Genomic DNA, 18,116 nt, shown 5'->3' on the forward strand with positions numbered 1-18,116 from the left:
CTGGCTATAGTGATGGATTCAAAAGAAAGGTCTGGAAACAGTTTGGCACCTCAATAGAGTACAGGAGACATGGCCTCTGTGAAACTGGTGAAAAACAAGATCAGATGAAAAAGGAAAAGATGAAAAGACAAGGAATGGGGTAAAAAAAAAAAAAAAAAAATAGATGGGTAAGATAAAAGAAACCCCTGCAAGAAAGAAATGATATCAAGAAAATAATTGGTTGGTTTATATCAGGAATGTAAGAAAATAGAGTTCAAGTTCAGACTTAAAAGACTAGAAGAGGCAACTAACTTCTCAACCCCAAATGGTTAAAAATAAAACAAAGAAGGCCTTTGAAGGAACAAAAGCTGATTAAAACTCAACCTCAGCTAAGGATCAAACCAAGGGTATGGCCATCACACCTGACATTAAAAGCTCTGTGCGGATTAATGGGGCACTCGGTCCTTCTTTCACTTTAGAATATATGGTTCAGGAAGAAGAGACAAAGGGGGTAGGTCTCCAACTGAAAGCTGGTAGAGGAAAGATACTCTCAAACAAATAAAGAAGGAAGGCAGCCACGTAGGGGTAAAGAAAGGTGAGACATATAGAAAACCTAAGAGACATATCTAGCCAAAATTGCAGGTCTGGCTATTGATACCTGAAGTTGACTAGAATCAGATAAGAAGTGAGCAAAATTTTTGACAGTTGTACTGCCAAAATAACCACCAGTCTGGATTAAAAGAGAACCACAACCCTACAGACAGGAGGCTGCCGGAGACAACAGCTCAGCCCCCAAGGAATGCATGTTCTCCAGTGTCAACTTCAGTGGGAGCCAAGAAGGTACCAGAAAAGGAAGAAACTCTCAGAGAGTGGAGCCAATGGATATGGAGAACAGCGGACTCAGGTGGGGGGCTCTTCCAGGAAGCAGAATCTGGACATCATTAATGAACATTCTTCAACCCAAGGCGGGGGTCCCCCAAAATGCCTACTCAATGGGATTTCAGAATTGCTACCAGTCTGTGACTGCTATATTATTTCCCATTCCTTCCCTTTGTGAATGGGAGAGGTTTGGTCAGTTAGTCCAGAAGGAACAGACTACTGGTCTTTTTAGTTCATGAAGTCTCCAGACCAAAAGGTGCCACGTCTGGACCTGATGAAGAAATACTGAACCTGACCTTGAGCATGATGCTATGACTGAATGGGGCAATTTGGGTTACTGCCCTTGGGGAGGGGTGAAGTCCTTTGGCCTACAGCAGGAAGAGAGAACATCTTGTGACCACAAATGAGAACCCCAGAATCATGAGGGCTGTTCACGGGCTCTTTGCCTTATGGAGACATATCAGGACTGCAGTCATCTACCCTCCTTGAGGTAGGTGTGGCCACGTGGCTTGCTTACTCTGCCATGTCACATGAGAGTGCTATAACTGGGAACTTTGTGGACAGAGGAGGGGAGGCCCTTTAAAAAGTGGGAATTCTAACGTGTAAAGAAAAGCCTTTGACTAGAAGGACTCAAATTTCCAATACCTTTTCATGTTTGGCCACGACACAGAAATGGAACAAACATGGAAAATACAAAGCGGTTCTGGAAGGTCATTCTCAAGTCCCCCTATTTTAGAAATGTTGCTATGAAAGCCAGACCAAACTCAGCTGTAGTGCCAGAATCTCTTTTTAATGCAAGCATTTTGTATAAAATTTGTAACTTAACTAAGTGAAGCATTTAAGTTTTTCATGATCTAAAACATAAAACTGAAACAATCTACAGGCTGTAGCAGTTTGTTGAAAGTATGACTTACTGGCAATGCATAATATTATATTCAGTCCTTGTAGAGCATCATAAAGCTCCAGGCATATTTAGGGGAGGGACTGTTTAGGCTCCAAGAGTCAAGAAACTTCCAGGCATGGGAGAAACAGGTCTGGAATAAGAGAAGGGTAACAGAGACAGTAACAAGAACTCGGAAAGGCAGCAAGAACTTGTTTACTACAAATATCCATTGGAAACAGTTCTAAAATTGTTACAAAAGTACCAGTCACCCTCACACCTAATATGCTGCCAACCTGACCACCATCTTAGCTCCTTCCTCTACAATGGCCCATCTCAAGTTGTTTTCCCATGGGAACATGGTAAATTTCCCAATACAAGTCTCGGGGTTCCCTTGTATGAGATCAATCCTGCTGCTGATATTAATAACTCATTTCACCAGGAACCTCAAGTCAGTCTACTGATATATCTTTATAGGAACTGCTCCATGCATGAAAAGGCTACGAGATGCTAAAATCTATAATAAGATTATCTTTATGCCAGGATTTTTTTCATGTCACTGAAAAACGCAGTGCTAGAAAAATGTATCCTGGGAGGGCTGGCAATTACCATGCTAAGATCTCCCCTCTGTGAGCTCCTTCTCCCAGGGGAAAGCTGCATGGCTAGGTCACCTCTCCAGCAGCCAGATTTAGTTACCCTGCCTAAGACTAGAGATGGGGAAGGAGAAGGGGAATTACTACAAATCCTACCACAGTATGTCAAAATGCTTTACATACTCTATCACCTATGATCTTACAATCACCCTCCAGGCACACACAATTATTCACAATGTGTAAGAATTGAAGTACAGTAGGTTAAGTATTGGTCCAAGTTCACATGGCTAGTAAATAGCAATGCTAGAATTTTAAACCAAGTCCTTTTGGCACCAAAACTGGATGCTTTTTCATCAATAAAGCACCAGAGAAAAGGAGTCTTTCACACTTATGACGTTTGGGTTGGACTTTAATATATTTCCAATATTAGTCAAATACATTTGATTCATTTCTTTTTTTTGTCCTTTCTTTTAAACTTATTTTTATTGTTGAATGCATTACAGATGTTCGTCTTTTTTCCCCTATTGACTCCCTCCTCCCCGCTCCCACCCCCCTCCTGCCTTCCCCACACTGCTATCTGTGTTCATTGGCTATGCATATATGCATATAAGTTCTTCGGTTTATTTCTCCCCCCACCCCCCTTCCCTTTGAGGTTTGTCAGTCTAACAACCAATTTGTACTTTTTTTTTTGGTATATGCTCCTAGCGGCAACCAAACCTGGGACTCTCTGGTCCGCGGGCCAACGCTCTAACTGCTGAGCGAAACCAACCAGGGATAATTTGTACTTCTTAATCCCTTCACCTTTTTCATTCATTGCCCCAACCCCTCTCCCATCTGGCAGCCAACAAAATGTTCTCTATGTTTACGAGAATGTTTCTGTTCTGCTTGTTTGTTGTTTGTAGATTCAGTTGTCACTGGATATGTATTTATTGCCATTTTGTTTGTTCATATGTATTATCTTTTTCTTCAAGAAGACCCTTCATATAATAATGGTTTGGTGGTGATGAACTACTTTAGTTTTTTCTTGTCTGGGAAACTCTTTATATGTCCATCGATTCTAAATAACAACTTTGCAGGATAAAGTAATCTTAGTTGTAGATTCTTGCTTTTCCTGATTGTGAATATTTCTTGCCACTCCCTTCTGACCTGCAAAGTTTCTCTTGAGAAATCAGCTGACAGTATTATGGGAGCTCCCTTGTAGGTAACTAACTGCTTTTCTCTTGCTGCTTTTATTTATTTATTTATTTTTTATCCTCACCCGAGGACATTCTTCCATTTTTTGTTCAGATAGAGTGGGAGGGAGAGAGAGAGGGACATATCGAGTGGCTGCCACCTGCACAACCGAACCAGGGCCAGGGCCAAACTGCAACCAAGGTACGTGCCCTTAACAGGAACCGAACCTGGGTCTCTCTGAACCACAGGCTGATGCTCTAACCTCTGAGCCAAACTGGCCAGGGCTCTCTTGCTGCTTTTAAAATTCTCTCTTTGTCTTGAACCTTTTGCATTTTGATGATGATGTGTCTTGGTGTGGGCCTCTTGGGGTTCATCTTGTTTGGGACTCTCTGTGCTTCCTGGACCTGTATTTCTGTTTCCTTCACCAAGTTAGGGAAGTTTTCTGTCATAATTGTTTCAAATAGGTTTTCAATTTCTTGTTCTTTCTCTTCTCCTTCTGGCACCCCCATGATGCAAATGTTGGTACACTTGAAGTTGTCCCAGAGGCTCCTTCCTTACAGTTTCCTGACTTTTTTTGGATTTTTTCTTTTCGCTGTTCTGATTGGTTGTTTTTTGTTTTCTTATATTCCAAATCGATGGTTTGCTTCTTGGCTTTACCTACTCTAGTATTGAATCTCTGTAAATCATTCTTTATTTCAGTTAATGCCTCCTTCATTTCTGACTGGTCCTTTTTTTATGCTCTTGAGGCCTTCACTGAGTTCATTGAAGTTCTCATTAAGTTCACTGAGCATCCTTATATGCAGTGTTTTGAACTCTGCATCTGTTAGGTTGCTTATCTCCATTGCATTTAGTTCTTTTCCTGCAGTTTTGTTCTATTCTTTCATTTGGGACATGTTTCTTTGTCTCCTCATTTTGGCTGCTTCCCTGTGTTTGTTTCTATGTATTATATAGAGTTGCTATGTCTCCTGGTCTTCCTAGGATGGCCTATTATAGTAGCTGTCCTGTAGGGTCCAGTGGCACCACCTCCCTGGTCTCCAAGCTGGACTCTCGAGGTACACCCCTCATGGGGACTTGACACCCTTCTGTTGTTGTTGAGTCTTGATTGCTTGGATGATAAGCTGTGCAGGGGCCCACCACACAGAGCAAGACTTATTTCAGCAAGGCTCTGGTACCCAGAGTCCATTCCTTGGGTGTGTCACTTGTGGAGGTGGTTGGGTAGTGGTGCTTCACAGTCTTCTGAAGCTGTCCATTGGGTGTGCTGGCTCTGCGGCAAGGTCTGCCACTGCCTGTGTTCTACCTGGGACCACCAGTCATAAGCTACAAAGTGGTCTGAAGATGGCTGCTTCTTGTGCTGGGCTTGGAGATGCCCAGGAAAAGCCATGTTGTGAACCAAGGCTGGCTGCTTCTAGTGCCAGGCCGGGGCCACTTAACGAGAGGTGTGGGGCTTGCTGAGACCAGATGCTCCTTGTTTGAGAGAATTTAAGAAACTCAGAAGCAGGATCCAAGACAGGCCAATCCTATTGTAAAGTAACTAGTAACAGCTTGAGTGGGCCTAAAAGCTGGGTGGGGCAGGGCCTCAGGGAATCACCAGGGCAGGGAAAACGGTGTGAGCCAGGTTGCTGGAGTCCCAGATAGGGCAGCCATCTGCCTGCCCTGTGGGGGAAGGGCTCATCAGAGGAACAAAGGCCTCTGACAGCACATCTGTCCAGGAGAAAGCTGTCTCTCCAGCCCTCACCCCAATGCCATACAACTAAGTTCTTCTCTGTATGTCTCTCGTGCCTTTCGAGCTGCCTCCCCCACACTGGAGCTCGGAGGGAGCAAGTCCGAGTAAGTCCGTGTGGGGGTCCTTTAAGAGGAGCTGCCTGGGGCTCCTGCAACCTCAGCCTCTCTCAGCCTCAGTTCCTGCTGGTTTTTCTAGCCAGAAGTTATGGGGATTCTCTTCCTGGAACTGGAACCCTGAGCAGGGCACCTGGTGTGGGACGGGGACTCTCACTTCTCAGGCAGAACCTTCCCAGCCGAGGTGTCCTCCTGATTTTTATCGGCCACATATGGGTGTGGGACCAGCCCGTCCGCCTTCGCCCCTCCTACCAGTCTCAAAGTGGCCGCTTCTTCAGTTTCGTAGCTGTGGGACTTCCATTCAGCTTGATTTCAGGTGGTTTTGAATGATGGTTGTACTGTAGTGTAGTTATAATCTTTTCTGTCTTTTTTAATCCCTACTTTCCCAAGGCTTGCTCAGCTCTATCTTCTGAAGACATTTATGACTTCCATAACATCTGTGTTCAACACCTTCACTTACTTTATTATTATTATTTCTTATCCTCACCCGAGGACATTTTTGCATTTATCTTCAGATAGAGCAGGAGGGAGAGAGAGAAACATTGATGTGAGAGAGACACATCAACTGGTTGCCACCCGCTCGACCCCAAAAGCGGGGGACAAACTGCAACCGAGGTAGGTGCCCTTCGCAGGAACCGAACCTGGGAGTCTCTGGTCTGCAGGCCAACACTCTAATTGCTGAGCCAAACTGGCCAGGGCAACACCTTCACTTACTTTATATTTTATAAACATATATTAAGTGCTTAGGCCAGATATGATCAAGCACTACAAATGCAGTACTCGACTTATATTTAGGGGGAACAAACCACGGCCTACCACTCTTTGAGGCATTCCTTAGCAAAGGAAGAGTCATCTAAGATCCCCATCCCCAAAGTGGAGGAGGCCTCTGATACTAGTCCCCGCTGCCAAAGCCTAATATATGGTAAGCTCTAGTACTCACGCTTCTATGTACATGGCCTTGACAGTTGGGTTTCTTTTGCTTGGAGTTCTCATGTGTATTCCTGTCTTGTTTCCTTATTTACAATTATCGGTATTTTTTAAATAGTCTACAGTGAGCAAATTTTACATTTAAGAACAGGGAAAAAAATTTGTTTTCTGAAAAACACATTGTCATCTGGCAGCAACACTCTTGTCTGGCTGAACTGGGAGCCAACTCAGAATACCTCCTAATTCTCAAACATGAGAATCTTGAAACTGCCCTGATATGGGAGATAAAGAATTCACCTCAAGTCATAGAGAGGCTGGGAAAAAATACCTGCAAATCACAAATCTGATACAGGATGTGTATATAAAATATATAAAGATATATGTATAAAAAATTATAAAGAACTCTTAAAATGCAATAATGAGAAAACAAATTAATAAAAACTGGGCAGAAGACCTGAATAGACATTTCACCAAAGAAGACATGTGAATGGCAAAAAACAAAAACAAAAACACACATGAAAGAATGCTCAACTTCATTCATTAACAGACAAATGCAAATAAAGATTTCAATGAGAAACCACTACATGCCTATTAAAACATTTAAAATTAAAAAGGCTTGCCAAAATAAATAAATAAATAAAAATAAAAAGTCTTGTCATGCCAAGTGCTGGCCAAAATGTGGAGCAACTGGAACTTCTGCACACCGTGGTAGGTATGTAATATAGGACAATTACTCTGGATAATGGGTTAGTAGTTTCTTAAAAACATAAACATACACCTACCATACGACCCAGACCTTCTCCTTCTAGGTATTTATCTAGGAAAAATAAAAGCATATGTCCACAATTGCACACAAATGTTATACAGCTTTTCTTTATAAAAGCCAAAAACTGGAAACAAGCCAAATGTCCAACAACAGATAAATGGATAAACAAACTGTGGCATATCCATAACACTATTCAGCAAGAAAAAGGCATGGAATTCTAAAATATGCTACAATATGCGTGAATATCAACAAAACTAAGCTGAGTGAAAGAAGCCAGACTAAAAAGAGTTTATACTGTACGATTCCATTTATATGAACTTCTAGAAAATGCAAACTAATGTATAATGACAGAAAGCAGGTCAGTGGTTGCCTGGAGAATAGGGACGTGCAGGGAGGGACTACAAAGGGGCACAAGGAAACTTGTGAGGGTGACAGACACATTCTTCATCTTGACTGTGGTGATGATTTCAGGGGTATAACCATATGTCAACACTCGTCAAATTGAACACTGTCAATATGTGAATTTTATCATATGTTGATTCTACCTCAATATAGCTATTTTTAACATACATTATTAGCACAATATTCTAGATGTCATATAAATGCTGTAGTTCACAATTATTCAGAAAATTGTCTCAAATTTCTTAAACTACTTTGTGTGTATTACAGATACAGTCTTTGTATAAAAAAAAAAAATGCTTCTTTTCTCTAAGGACTCACACAAAACTGAAAAGTCAAAGAGTGTCCTCACTATTTGATGGTATATAAGGCCACACACAAAGCGAGCCTGACTGCCTGGAGGGGGGGAGGGTCAGGCAACTAATCGACTCATTTGTTTTCCTGTATTTTTCTAAGGTTTCTCTTTTAAGTAATATTTCCTATGACCAAAGGATTAAAGGATTAAGGCAACCTCATTTTCTCAACTTGATGATCTTCTTTCAATTCCAGCATACTAAACCATGTAAATATATCACATAAACTGAAACTTTACGTGTGATCAATAAACAGCAGCTATTTAACTACAGTACGAATAATATAAACACACATATCTTTCTTCACATTTGTGCCCAAATCTAATAAATATGTATATTTCATACTGCTAAAAAATTACAATTTTGAACAATGTTTTAATATTCCTCTTCTTCTGTATGGTGGGTTATGAACTGCATGATTATGTAAGAATAATACAAATTTAGATAACAAGTTCACAAATTTATTCTGAGAGATACCCAAAAAGGAGATGGTCCATGCTTTTGGTAGTTTTCATCTTGAGAGACAAGATTATATTACCAAAAACAGCAATAAACAGTATAAAACATTCCAGAAGGATCAATGAGAATTAGAAGAGCCCTGGCAGACTTCACAAACAGGTAACCTTGAGCTTAACTTCATCTGATGGGCAGGGTACAGATATAAAGGAGGGAGAGAAGGCCTTTCCTATAAAAGAATCACTATGAACAAAGAATGTAATGTGCTTCAAGGACAGCAGAGAGCGCAACCTCACTAGAGGAATATAGATAAGCAATAGAAAATAAGACTGCAAAAAAAAGGTACAGATAAATTATTGAAAGAGCTGAATAGTCAAGGAGACTATCCAGAGTGGTATACAGGATTTGTTTAACATTATTGTGTCATTGAGGGAAAGGGTGTTTCAAAAAGATTAAAATATAAAATAAGCCTTGGCTGGTTTGGCTCAGCGGTTAGAGCGTTGGCCTGCAGTCTGGAGGGACCGGGGTTCGGTTCCCGCTAAGGGCATGTACCTCGGTTGCAGTTTGTCCCCGGCCCTGGTTGGGTCGATGTGTCCCTTTCACGTCGTTGTTTCTCTCTCCCTCTCTCTCCCCCTTCCACTCTATCTGAACAAAATATCGAAAAAAAATGTCCTCAGGTGAGGATAAAAAAAAAAAAATATATATATATATATATATATATATATATGTAAAATAATATGCTGGAGAGGTTGACTGAAAGTATGGAATCAAAAAATTAGAAGGTAGTGAAAAGAGATTGAAATAAGATGGAGGAAGTTTGAATAAAAAAGAAGAGATGTAAAGAAATATGGACTAGGGCCAATTGACTCTCAACTGTGCAAAATACTGATGAAAGCCCGGCAGTGTGGCTCAGTGGTTGAGCATCGACCCATGCACCAAGAGGTCGCCAGTTTGATTCCCAGTCAGGGCACATGCCCAGGTTGTGGGCCTGATCCCCAGTGAGGGGCATACAGGAGATGGCCAACTGATGTTCTCTCTCATCAATGTTTCTATCTCTCACTCTCCCTTCCTCTCTAAAAACCAATAAAGAAAAAAATTAAAACAAAATACTGATGAAAGAAATTAATGCAAGATGACTGAAGTTTCAAACCTGAGGGACTGAGGAAAGTGATACATTGAATAAGAAAAGGGAAGTAGAACAGGGAAGTTTGTTTCAAGAGAAGAAGAAAATAATCAATTCCATTTCAGACAAGTTAGATGGAGGGAAACGGTGACTAATACAAATGGAAATATGTACAAGGCAGTTGGAAAAATAGAACCTAGTGCTCCAGTGAAAGGAATTAGTTGGAATTTGGGGGTTGTCAGCATATATGTGATAGCTGAAGTCAAGAACATCAGTGGTATTGCAAATAGAAAATAATATTAAATTCAAGGATTGAGCCCTGGCTAGTGTGGCCCAGTGACTAGAACACTGGCCCATGCTAGGAAGGGTATCGGGTTCTATTCCTGGTCAAGGGCACATACCTGGGTTGTGGGTTTGATCCCATGCAGGAGGCAACCAATCGATGTGTCTCTCCCATATCGATGTGTCTCTCCCACATCAATGTCTCTTTCTCTCTCTCTCTCTCTCTCTCTCTCTCTCCCTCTCTCCCTCCCTCCCTCCCTCCCTCCCTTCCACTCTTTAAAAATCAATGAGAAAAATATCCTCAAGCTTTAAAGTTCAAAGACTGGGACCATAATCTCTGATATCTCAAATGATACTATGAAAATATATCCCCTTAAATATACCAAAATGATGTGTATACTCCCTTTCTTCAAAACCATTCTACATGGCTGTTGCATAGGGATTAGAATGTGAACTCAACTATTTGTTTCACATTTGAAAACAGTAGAGACAACTGGCCTCTTCAGTAGAATCCAGAGGTGGTCTATTTAAATGCCAGGTAGGTAACTCTGAAGGAAAGCAGCCTTGTATGAGACAAAGAGCGAAGGCGAGTGCAGGCCCAGTCTAAAAAGACACCTTTAGGGAGGGAGATGCCCAGTCAGCCCAGTGAAGGAGCCCTTCCCTAAAACAAGGCTGGGGAGGTCTTGATTCAGGAACTAGTGAAAGAGCTTTTGAAAGTATTGAGCTGGGAAAGTCTGGAATCAGATTTGCACCTGCTATGGTCACCATAAAACAACTAAAAGAAAAACAGGACCAGGCTGAAGCTATGGTTAAGGCATCTCTCCCCCCTGAAGATGATCTCAAGGCATAGAAGAACCTTTGGGAAATGTAGCTTGAAGGTCCAGAGTCGTCTGTGTCAGAAGGTCCCTGCCCTGTAATGCTTGTGTGTGGGACTCCGGGCTGAGGCTCAGAACTGCTGCTGTCACCGTCACCCACGCCTCTCAGAGAGAGAACCTTTAGTTGAAGTATTTGTTTTATACCATTTTATCCTGTCTAGCAGTTTTTCTAATTTATTTGCTTTTTCAAGTGAAACTAGCAGGGTTTCTAATCATAAAAGTAATTTTCTGCCCTGGCCGGTGTGGCTTAGTTGGTTAGAGAGTCATCCCATACACGGAAAGGTTGAGTGTTTGATTCCTGGTCAGGGCACATACCTAGGTTTTGGTTTGATCCCCAGTTCTGGGCGGGGCCTGGGCCATTGGCAACCTTGGATGTTTCTCTCTCACACCCATATTTCTCTTTCTCCCTTCTCCTTTCCAAAAATCAAAATCCTCAGGTGAGGATTAAAAAAAAAAAAAAAAAAGTAGCTCTTCCTCAGCGCAGCCTAGGGAGTGGGCAGCAATCTGCTACTCGGCGCCACGGCTGCCCTCAGACCCCTCGTGAAACTCAAGATTGTCACAAAGAGGACCAAGAAGTTCATCCGGCACCAGTCAGACCAATATGTCAAAATTAAGTGGAACTGGCAAAAACCTAGAGGTATTGACAATAGGGTGCATGGAAGATTCAAGGGCCAGATCTTGATGCCCAACATTGGTTATGGGAGCAGCAAGAAAACAAAATACATGCTGCCCAGCAGTTTTCATAAGTTTCTGGTCCATAGCGCCGAGGAGCTTGAAGTGCTGCTGATGTGCAACAGATCTCACTGTGCTGAGATTGCTTACAACGTCTCCTCAGAGAACCACAAAGCCATTGTGGGAAGAGCAGCCCAGCTGGCCATCAGAGTCACCAACCCCAATGCCAGGCTGCGCAGTGAAGAAAATGAATAGACAGATTGTGTACACATTGTATTTGTGTTAATAAAACCATATTTTCTGCCAAAAAATAAATAAATAAAAATTTTAAAAAAAGTAATTTCTATTTTGTGTGTGAGAGAGGAGAATACACACCAAATCTAATGGTTGTTACCAGGATTCATAATCAGTTTATAATCATTTGCATTATGGTTCTTTTGTAGTATTTGCTTTCTTCATCAATAAAACATAAATATGTTTATGCAATAAAGCATAACTATAAATAAATATTTTTATTTTTACAATAAAAAATAAAGATTAAAAAAAATTAAAATAATAATAATAATAGAAGGCACCCTTGGCAGCTCCAACCACTGTTCCATAAAGGAATATGGACACAGTGTCACCAAGTCTGATTTTTCAAGACAACCTGGAAATCCAAAATTATGAACAATCTAGTTTTCAAATGACAGCAACAAATTCAAAATGTTTAAAAATACTCTGCAGAATGACTAAATCCTCTTCAAATTGGATTTGACCTTCAGGTGGCAACATTTTAGACCTAGGATAGGAATGTGTTTAATAGCCTAAATCTAATCACAATGATAAACAGTTGTGAAAGATTCAGGAATTTAGTAGATATTCTGGCTAGCTCAGCCATCTGGTTATCTCTACCTTTGTTTTTCTTTGACTAGGTTATGCTATAACTCTGTAGAAGAGAATGTATAGGAAATTGACAGTCATGCAAATAATCCTTGTCTACAGAAATGTATTTGGTAGATGCATCAATTACTGAGGCTAGTGAGCAGTTTTGCATCCATTTATAAATCTGACTACCCCTCATTAGTCTATAAATAACACTTTGAATGAGTTCTCTTGAACCAGATGTAATATCTTACTAGTTCCTATCTTAATTAATGAGTCAAGTCTTTGACATATTTTATATTTATATGAGAGATGTGATTTTATCTTGTTTTAAAATGTATCCATTAAATTCAGACTACCAGTTAGGACTCCAAGGATTCTTCCCCTTTTTCCATTCCACCTAGGTTCTTTATTTTTGAAGGTTTGTGATATTGGTGTAATGGGGGAAAATACAGATATCTGGGAGGATAATGAAGAGGGGAACAGGGAAAGACACGTAACCTGATGTCACAGATGAGCTCAACAGAATTGTTGCAAAGCCAATTAATGAAATTTGAGTATTAACATAAGTTTATTTCCACCTCTCTGATTTATGTTTAGACCCAAAAAAGGAAAAAAAAACCCACTCAAGGAACAACTAAACAAAGAACTGAATCTTGGATTCAGTACTGTTTTTCAAACTGTTTTACTTTAGTGGAAGTAAACTCAATTTACTGGGTCATGACCAGATTTATTAATAGAATGAAACAGGAAAAAGAAAAGAAGAAAGGGAAGGGGAAGCATAAAGATTATGGGAGAGCATCATATATGATACTGTGTTATGAACTTTTGCTTTTGGATGCATGGGCTAGGTCAATGAAACATATTTCTTAATTTGGGTTGCCGGCAAAAAAGTTTCAGAGCCACTACTCATACTCTGGTGCTCACATATCCCCTAAAATTTTTTTGAAAAATCATGCACCCCCTTGTACTTTTTAAGTTGTCATCTACAACTTTCCATTCAAAATTATAAAGGATATAATTTCTAGCACATTATAAATATCTATATGTTGAAATAAAACCAAGATATCATTCTTTTACATTTATCCAGTGGATTATAAACACCATAACATTTTCATACACAGTCAACCATTTAGAAAATAGATGAACATGTTCTTTTCTAACAGCAGGAAATGTTATATTGTTCTTTTTCTCCTTGAACCCTCACTTTCATTCCATTTCCACTGACTGGTCTGGTGTAGCTCAGAGATGCCCTCACAACACACTTGCGTGGCTTTCCAACATATCCAGATGAATACAAAGTGGTGGTGGCAACCTCATTTTTAAGAGAGTGTGTGCTTTTAACACTCCTAACAGTTCACTTGTCACTGGAAAAGTAACACCATGCACATATATAACAGCCATTAAAAAGTGAACTTAACAGCCCAGCCAGTGTGGCTCAGTGGTTGAATGTCGACCCATGCACCCAGAGGTCACTGGTTCAATTCCCAGTCAGGGCACATGCCCAGGCTGTGGGCCAGATCCCCAGTGAGGGGCATGCAGGAGGTAGCCAATTGATGTTCTCTCCCATTGATGTTTCTATCTCTCTCTCCCTCTCCCTTCCTCTCTCTCTCTAACATCAATAAAGGGAGGGGAAAAAAAGTGAATTTACAGCCCTGGCCAGTTTGCTCAGCGGTTAGAGCATCAGCCCTTGGATCAAAGGGACTGGGGTGTGATTCTGGTCAAGTGCACGTGCCTGGGTTGCAGGTTTCCCTGGCCATGACCAGGATTGTGCAGGGGACTGTGCAGGAGGAGGCAACAAATTGATGTCTCTATCTCAACATTGATGTTTCTCTCTCTACCTCCCTCCCTTCCACTCTCTCTAAAACATAAAAAGTCAACAGAAAAAAAATTGAACTTACATAATTTGATAAAACTCACTTCCCTAATATGACTGTCTAGTAGCTTTTAGCAAATTGATAAATTAAACACATATTATTTTTAACCAAAACAGAACATCTAAAATACTCAGAAAGTTGGGAGGCCTTGAGCTACAAGTGTATGATTATAAAGTATGGGGCAAGGGAGGGTTCTGGAAGAAGGCAAAGGAGCTCCTAAGCGCTTCACAGCATAGATTTCAACAGGTGGCAAGCTGGGAAGTTTTTTTTCTTGATTTCATAGTTTCTCCTTTATCCTTAAAGTCTAAATCCTTTCCTATTTTATTTCATGTTAAATTAAAGGCAGAAAAAGCTTTTCAGAAGTGGGACACGTAGGACTAAAACATGAAATCCCTTAACACTGTACCGAAAATCCTAGGTTACAAGAGTACTGGGGGAGTCCTGGCCAGTGCTGCTCAGAGGTTGGAGCATCGGCCTTCACAGGAGGGGTCTCAGGTTTGATTTCTGGTCCAGGGCATGCACCTGGGTTGCAGGTTCAATCTGGGCCCTGGTTGGGTGTGTGCGGGATGCAGTCAATTGATGAGTCTCATTTACATCAATGTTTCTCTCTCTCTCTCTCTCTCTCTCTCTCTCTCTCCTTCTCTCCTATACCCTCCCTCCTTCCCTCCCTCCCACTTCCTCTGAAAATCAATGAAAGTGTATCCTCAGGTGAAGATTAATAACAATAACAAAAAAAAGAGTACTGGAGAAGGGGAACGTTAATTTATCACAACTCGATGCCTTTTAACAGTTGACCTTGTTTGCCATGGAGAGCAGCAGAGGCTTCACTTGATCATCTCAAACAGCAGTTACTGATCACTCAGATGCCACCTCCAGAAACTGTTTGCAATCACTAGAATAATAAAATCCTTCTCTCATGGAAATATTACATTATCTGGAAGTATTAATTTTCTGGAATTTTCTCTAGCAGAATTGCTTTTCAAGCACATGATAAAGGCATCTTGAAAAGTCACAAGTTGGCCCAAGACAATTTTATAACAAAACATTCTTTCTTCTCAGACCCTATTCCCATCATATGGTCTCACTAAGGTAAAACAGACCTCATCAAAGTTGACTCTCTTCCATTACTTTGTAAATAAATATGACCCCCAAAGTCTCTACTAGGAAAGTTTTGGATAGTTTTGTTGTTGCTGTTGGATTTGGGGATTTTTGTTTGTTTGTTTTCCTTTTCATTACCCTATTATTTTCAGAATCAAAAATGGTAGCCTGGCAGTGATAAAAACTGACTACTCTTTCCCTCTACTGTCCTTTATTCATAAAAAGAACAGTATAATAAAGTCTCCGCTAATTCTACTAATTGAGGGAGGAAAAAAAATCTCTCATTATATTAGACCCGGGTTTCTCAATCTCTTTACTCTTAGCATTTTGGTCCAGATAATCCTTTGTGGTAACCCACTCCTCTGTAGATGGGTATGGTCACCTAGTATATGATGCACTCTAGTCAAAGACATCTTAATCTCAATAGGTTTTATTTAAAAAAGAAAACAATAATTTCCCTCTCTTTAATGCAGTACATGTGAACACCATGGATTTTCTTTTCCTAAATAGTGTGGGAGAATGTAGAAATTTAGAAGATAAAATTGCTGCCTTCTGGAGCTTATAAATAAACTGTTCTTACAATTTACATCATTTGGGTCTCAATTCACTGACCAAAACGGTAATTTAAAGACTTTAATATTATCCTGACTCTTTTAAATTAATGACATATTTTTAATGAGGTTACAAACATAATTCTACATAACTTTCACACACACACACACACACACAACATTTTGGCTTTGGATTAAATAACACTGAACCTACCAATACAATACCAATTTCTACCCACTGCATTCAGTGTTGAAACTCTGAAACAAGAAAACATCCTGGAGAACACTTCAGACAACTCTAACAGAAAACATCTCTTCACAATAAAACAAATATCTTAGATAAGTAAACACATTTAAATAATGTCCTAAGGGAGAAGTAAATGTAAGACCACACGTCTTTACAACTCTCTATAGCACAGGGAAACCTGGACTGAATCAAGAAAAAAATAAACAAAACATTATTCAGTGTGGGTCTTTAAATTGCTCTACTTGCTCACTTAAATGTGTTTAACACACAACAGGAACCACTGCATTCAGCTTCCAAAAGGACACACTCCCAAAACTGCCCACTAAAAATCTGCACCATTTGCTTTTCAGACAATCTTAACTGCATCATCAAAAGTCTTTACTTCTACCTAAATAAAAACAAACTAAAATTCAGCTGTTTGTTCATGTGTTTACTTTTAATTCATTCAACCAACATGCTTTGAAGGGAGAATACTGACCAGGCACAGTGGTAGGCCCCAAACCAGACAAGACGCTTTCTCCAAATTCAAGGAAATACCCATCTCCTTGTTGCCTCCTTTGGCCTTCTTGCCAGCAGCACGAAGTATGGTGCTGAGTGCTGTGTAAAACTAGCACCAGCCATGCAAGAGGCTAACAAGTTGCTAACAGTCTAGTCAATAAGTATTGCTATTTGTCTGAAAACTTACTTTAGACTTCTTTGTAAACAAGAAAGCTGGCTGTTTTACCTCCTCTCAGTGTTTCATCAAAGTGCACATAGAGATAATACAAGACAACTGGCAATAGCTCTGTCAACCATATGCCAAAGTTTGAGTCAAATTTCCATGAATAGCACGATCAATGGGGATAGATCAAGAAGTACAACTGCCCAAGAGTTCAAAACTATACTCTCTGCCACATGTTACATCTTCTATCCAAGGAATGAATGAATAAGTGAATAAACAAGCAAACTAATACAGGAAAATGAACCACATTTTTCAGCTTCCAAAAGATGGGGAAAGCATTTCGTCCATTTCCATTGCCTGAACTTAATTCTAAAATACAGAAGCTATACCTACCAAAAAATAAAAATAAAAATAGGCTGCCAGATCTCCTACTGCCTGAAAACTCTTTTTAAAGACTGACAGAACTAGATTCTCTCCCCTATTCTTCCCCCTCTCCCAGGAGATCTTCCACCTCCATTTGAAGGTCGATGGTTTTACCTGCCCACGGAAGACTTTGTAAAACAGGATCCCAGACGGGAAAAATTCCATGTTAAAAGAATTACAGACTGCTCCTTATCTCTAACTCATTCAGAGACCTCAACTGTCTGAGCCACTCAACCTCGGCCCAGCACACTCACATATGATGAGTGCCAGTTAGCCAGTGGGAACGGAACAAGCTGAGGAAGATGTGCATCCGTCTTTAGGCACAGAACAAGAAGCTGCATGCAATCGCACCCACCCAGTCTCTCCTTCAACAAGAGATTACCATCATAAGATCAACACAAAGAAAGGAAAATATGGAAGTAGGGTAGACTGAAAACCCTCAGAAGAGAGGTGGTGGAGGGGAAGGAAGAGATAAACCACAGAACTTATATGCATGTGCGCATAACCGATGGACACGGACAACAAAGCTGGGTATGGGGTGGGGGGGAAGGGGAGGAGGGTATCAATGAGGAAAAAAAGGAGAAACATCTGTAACAAAAATAAATTAATAAAAAAAAAGAAAGGAAAATATGGACCCAAAGATTAAGAAGACTATTACTCTGATGATTATTTTCCACAAGAAACTGTTGATAAGTAGAGAAAAACATCTCGGTAATAGGTAATATTCAAATGGTTGTAAAAATGACTGTTAGAAAACACAATCTCTTGCAACCAGGCTGCTGAGCCGAGCTGAGTAAAACCTGGATGGATTCAGGACCTCCACTCTCAGACATGCTCACACACTTCCTTCCTTCTGGGGAAGCACCTGGGGTTTTCTTCCTCCTTCACTATCTTACTATTCATCATCACTAAGATGTCCAACAGATACTTAAGGACAATCTGGCCATGCTAACAAGAGTTGTAAGTTGTAATTCATTACTGAAGTACTCAGTGTAACAAAGAAAGGCACTATGCTCAGTGCTTTACATACACAATTTTATTTCATGCTTACAACCATATGAAGCTTTACCTCCCATGTTAATACAGACATTGCAACTGTGAAAGGATGAATAATTTGTCCAAAATGACTTAAATGAAAGTATCAGGATTTAACCTAGACTTGTCTGCTCTAAAGTCTATGTTCTTCACTCTATGCTACAATG

At 40.3% G+C, this 18,116-nt stretch overlaps 2 protein-coding genes across 3 annotated transcripts in view; one reads left to right on the plus strand and one right to left on the minus strand.

Moving 5' to 3' along the window:
• UMAD1 (UBAP1-MVB12-associated (UMA) domain containing 1) overlaps positions 1–18,116 on the minus strand; it is a 237,189-nt gene that overhangs the window by 209,815 nt on the left and 9,258 nt on the right. The gene's annotated exons all lie outside the window — the stretch shown is intronic.
• Positions 6,925–11,448, plus strand: LOC118620367 (60S ribosomal protein L32-like). Its single transcript, XM_036247436.1, has 2 exons — positions 6,925–6,975; positions 11,011–11,448. Exons 1-2 carry the CDS (start codon positions 6,925–6,927, stop codon positions 11,446–11,448), a joined length of 489 nt encoding a protein of 162 aa, XP_036103329.1.

This window comes from Molossus molossus, unplaced genomic scaffold (assembly GCF_014108415.1).
Source record: "Molossus molossus isolate mMolMol1 unplaced genomic scaffold, mMolMol1.p scaffold_m16_p_7, whole genome shotgun sequence".
Lineage (NCBI taxonomy): Eukaryota > Metazoa > Chordata > Mammalia > Chiroptera > Molossidae > Molossus > Molossus molossus.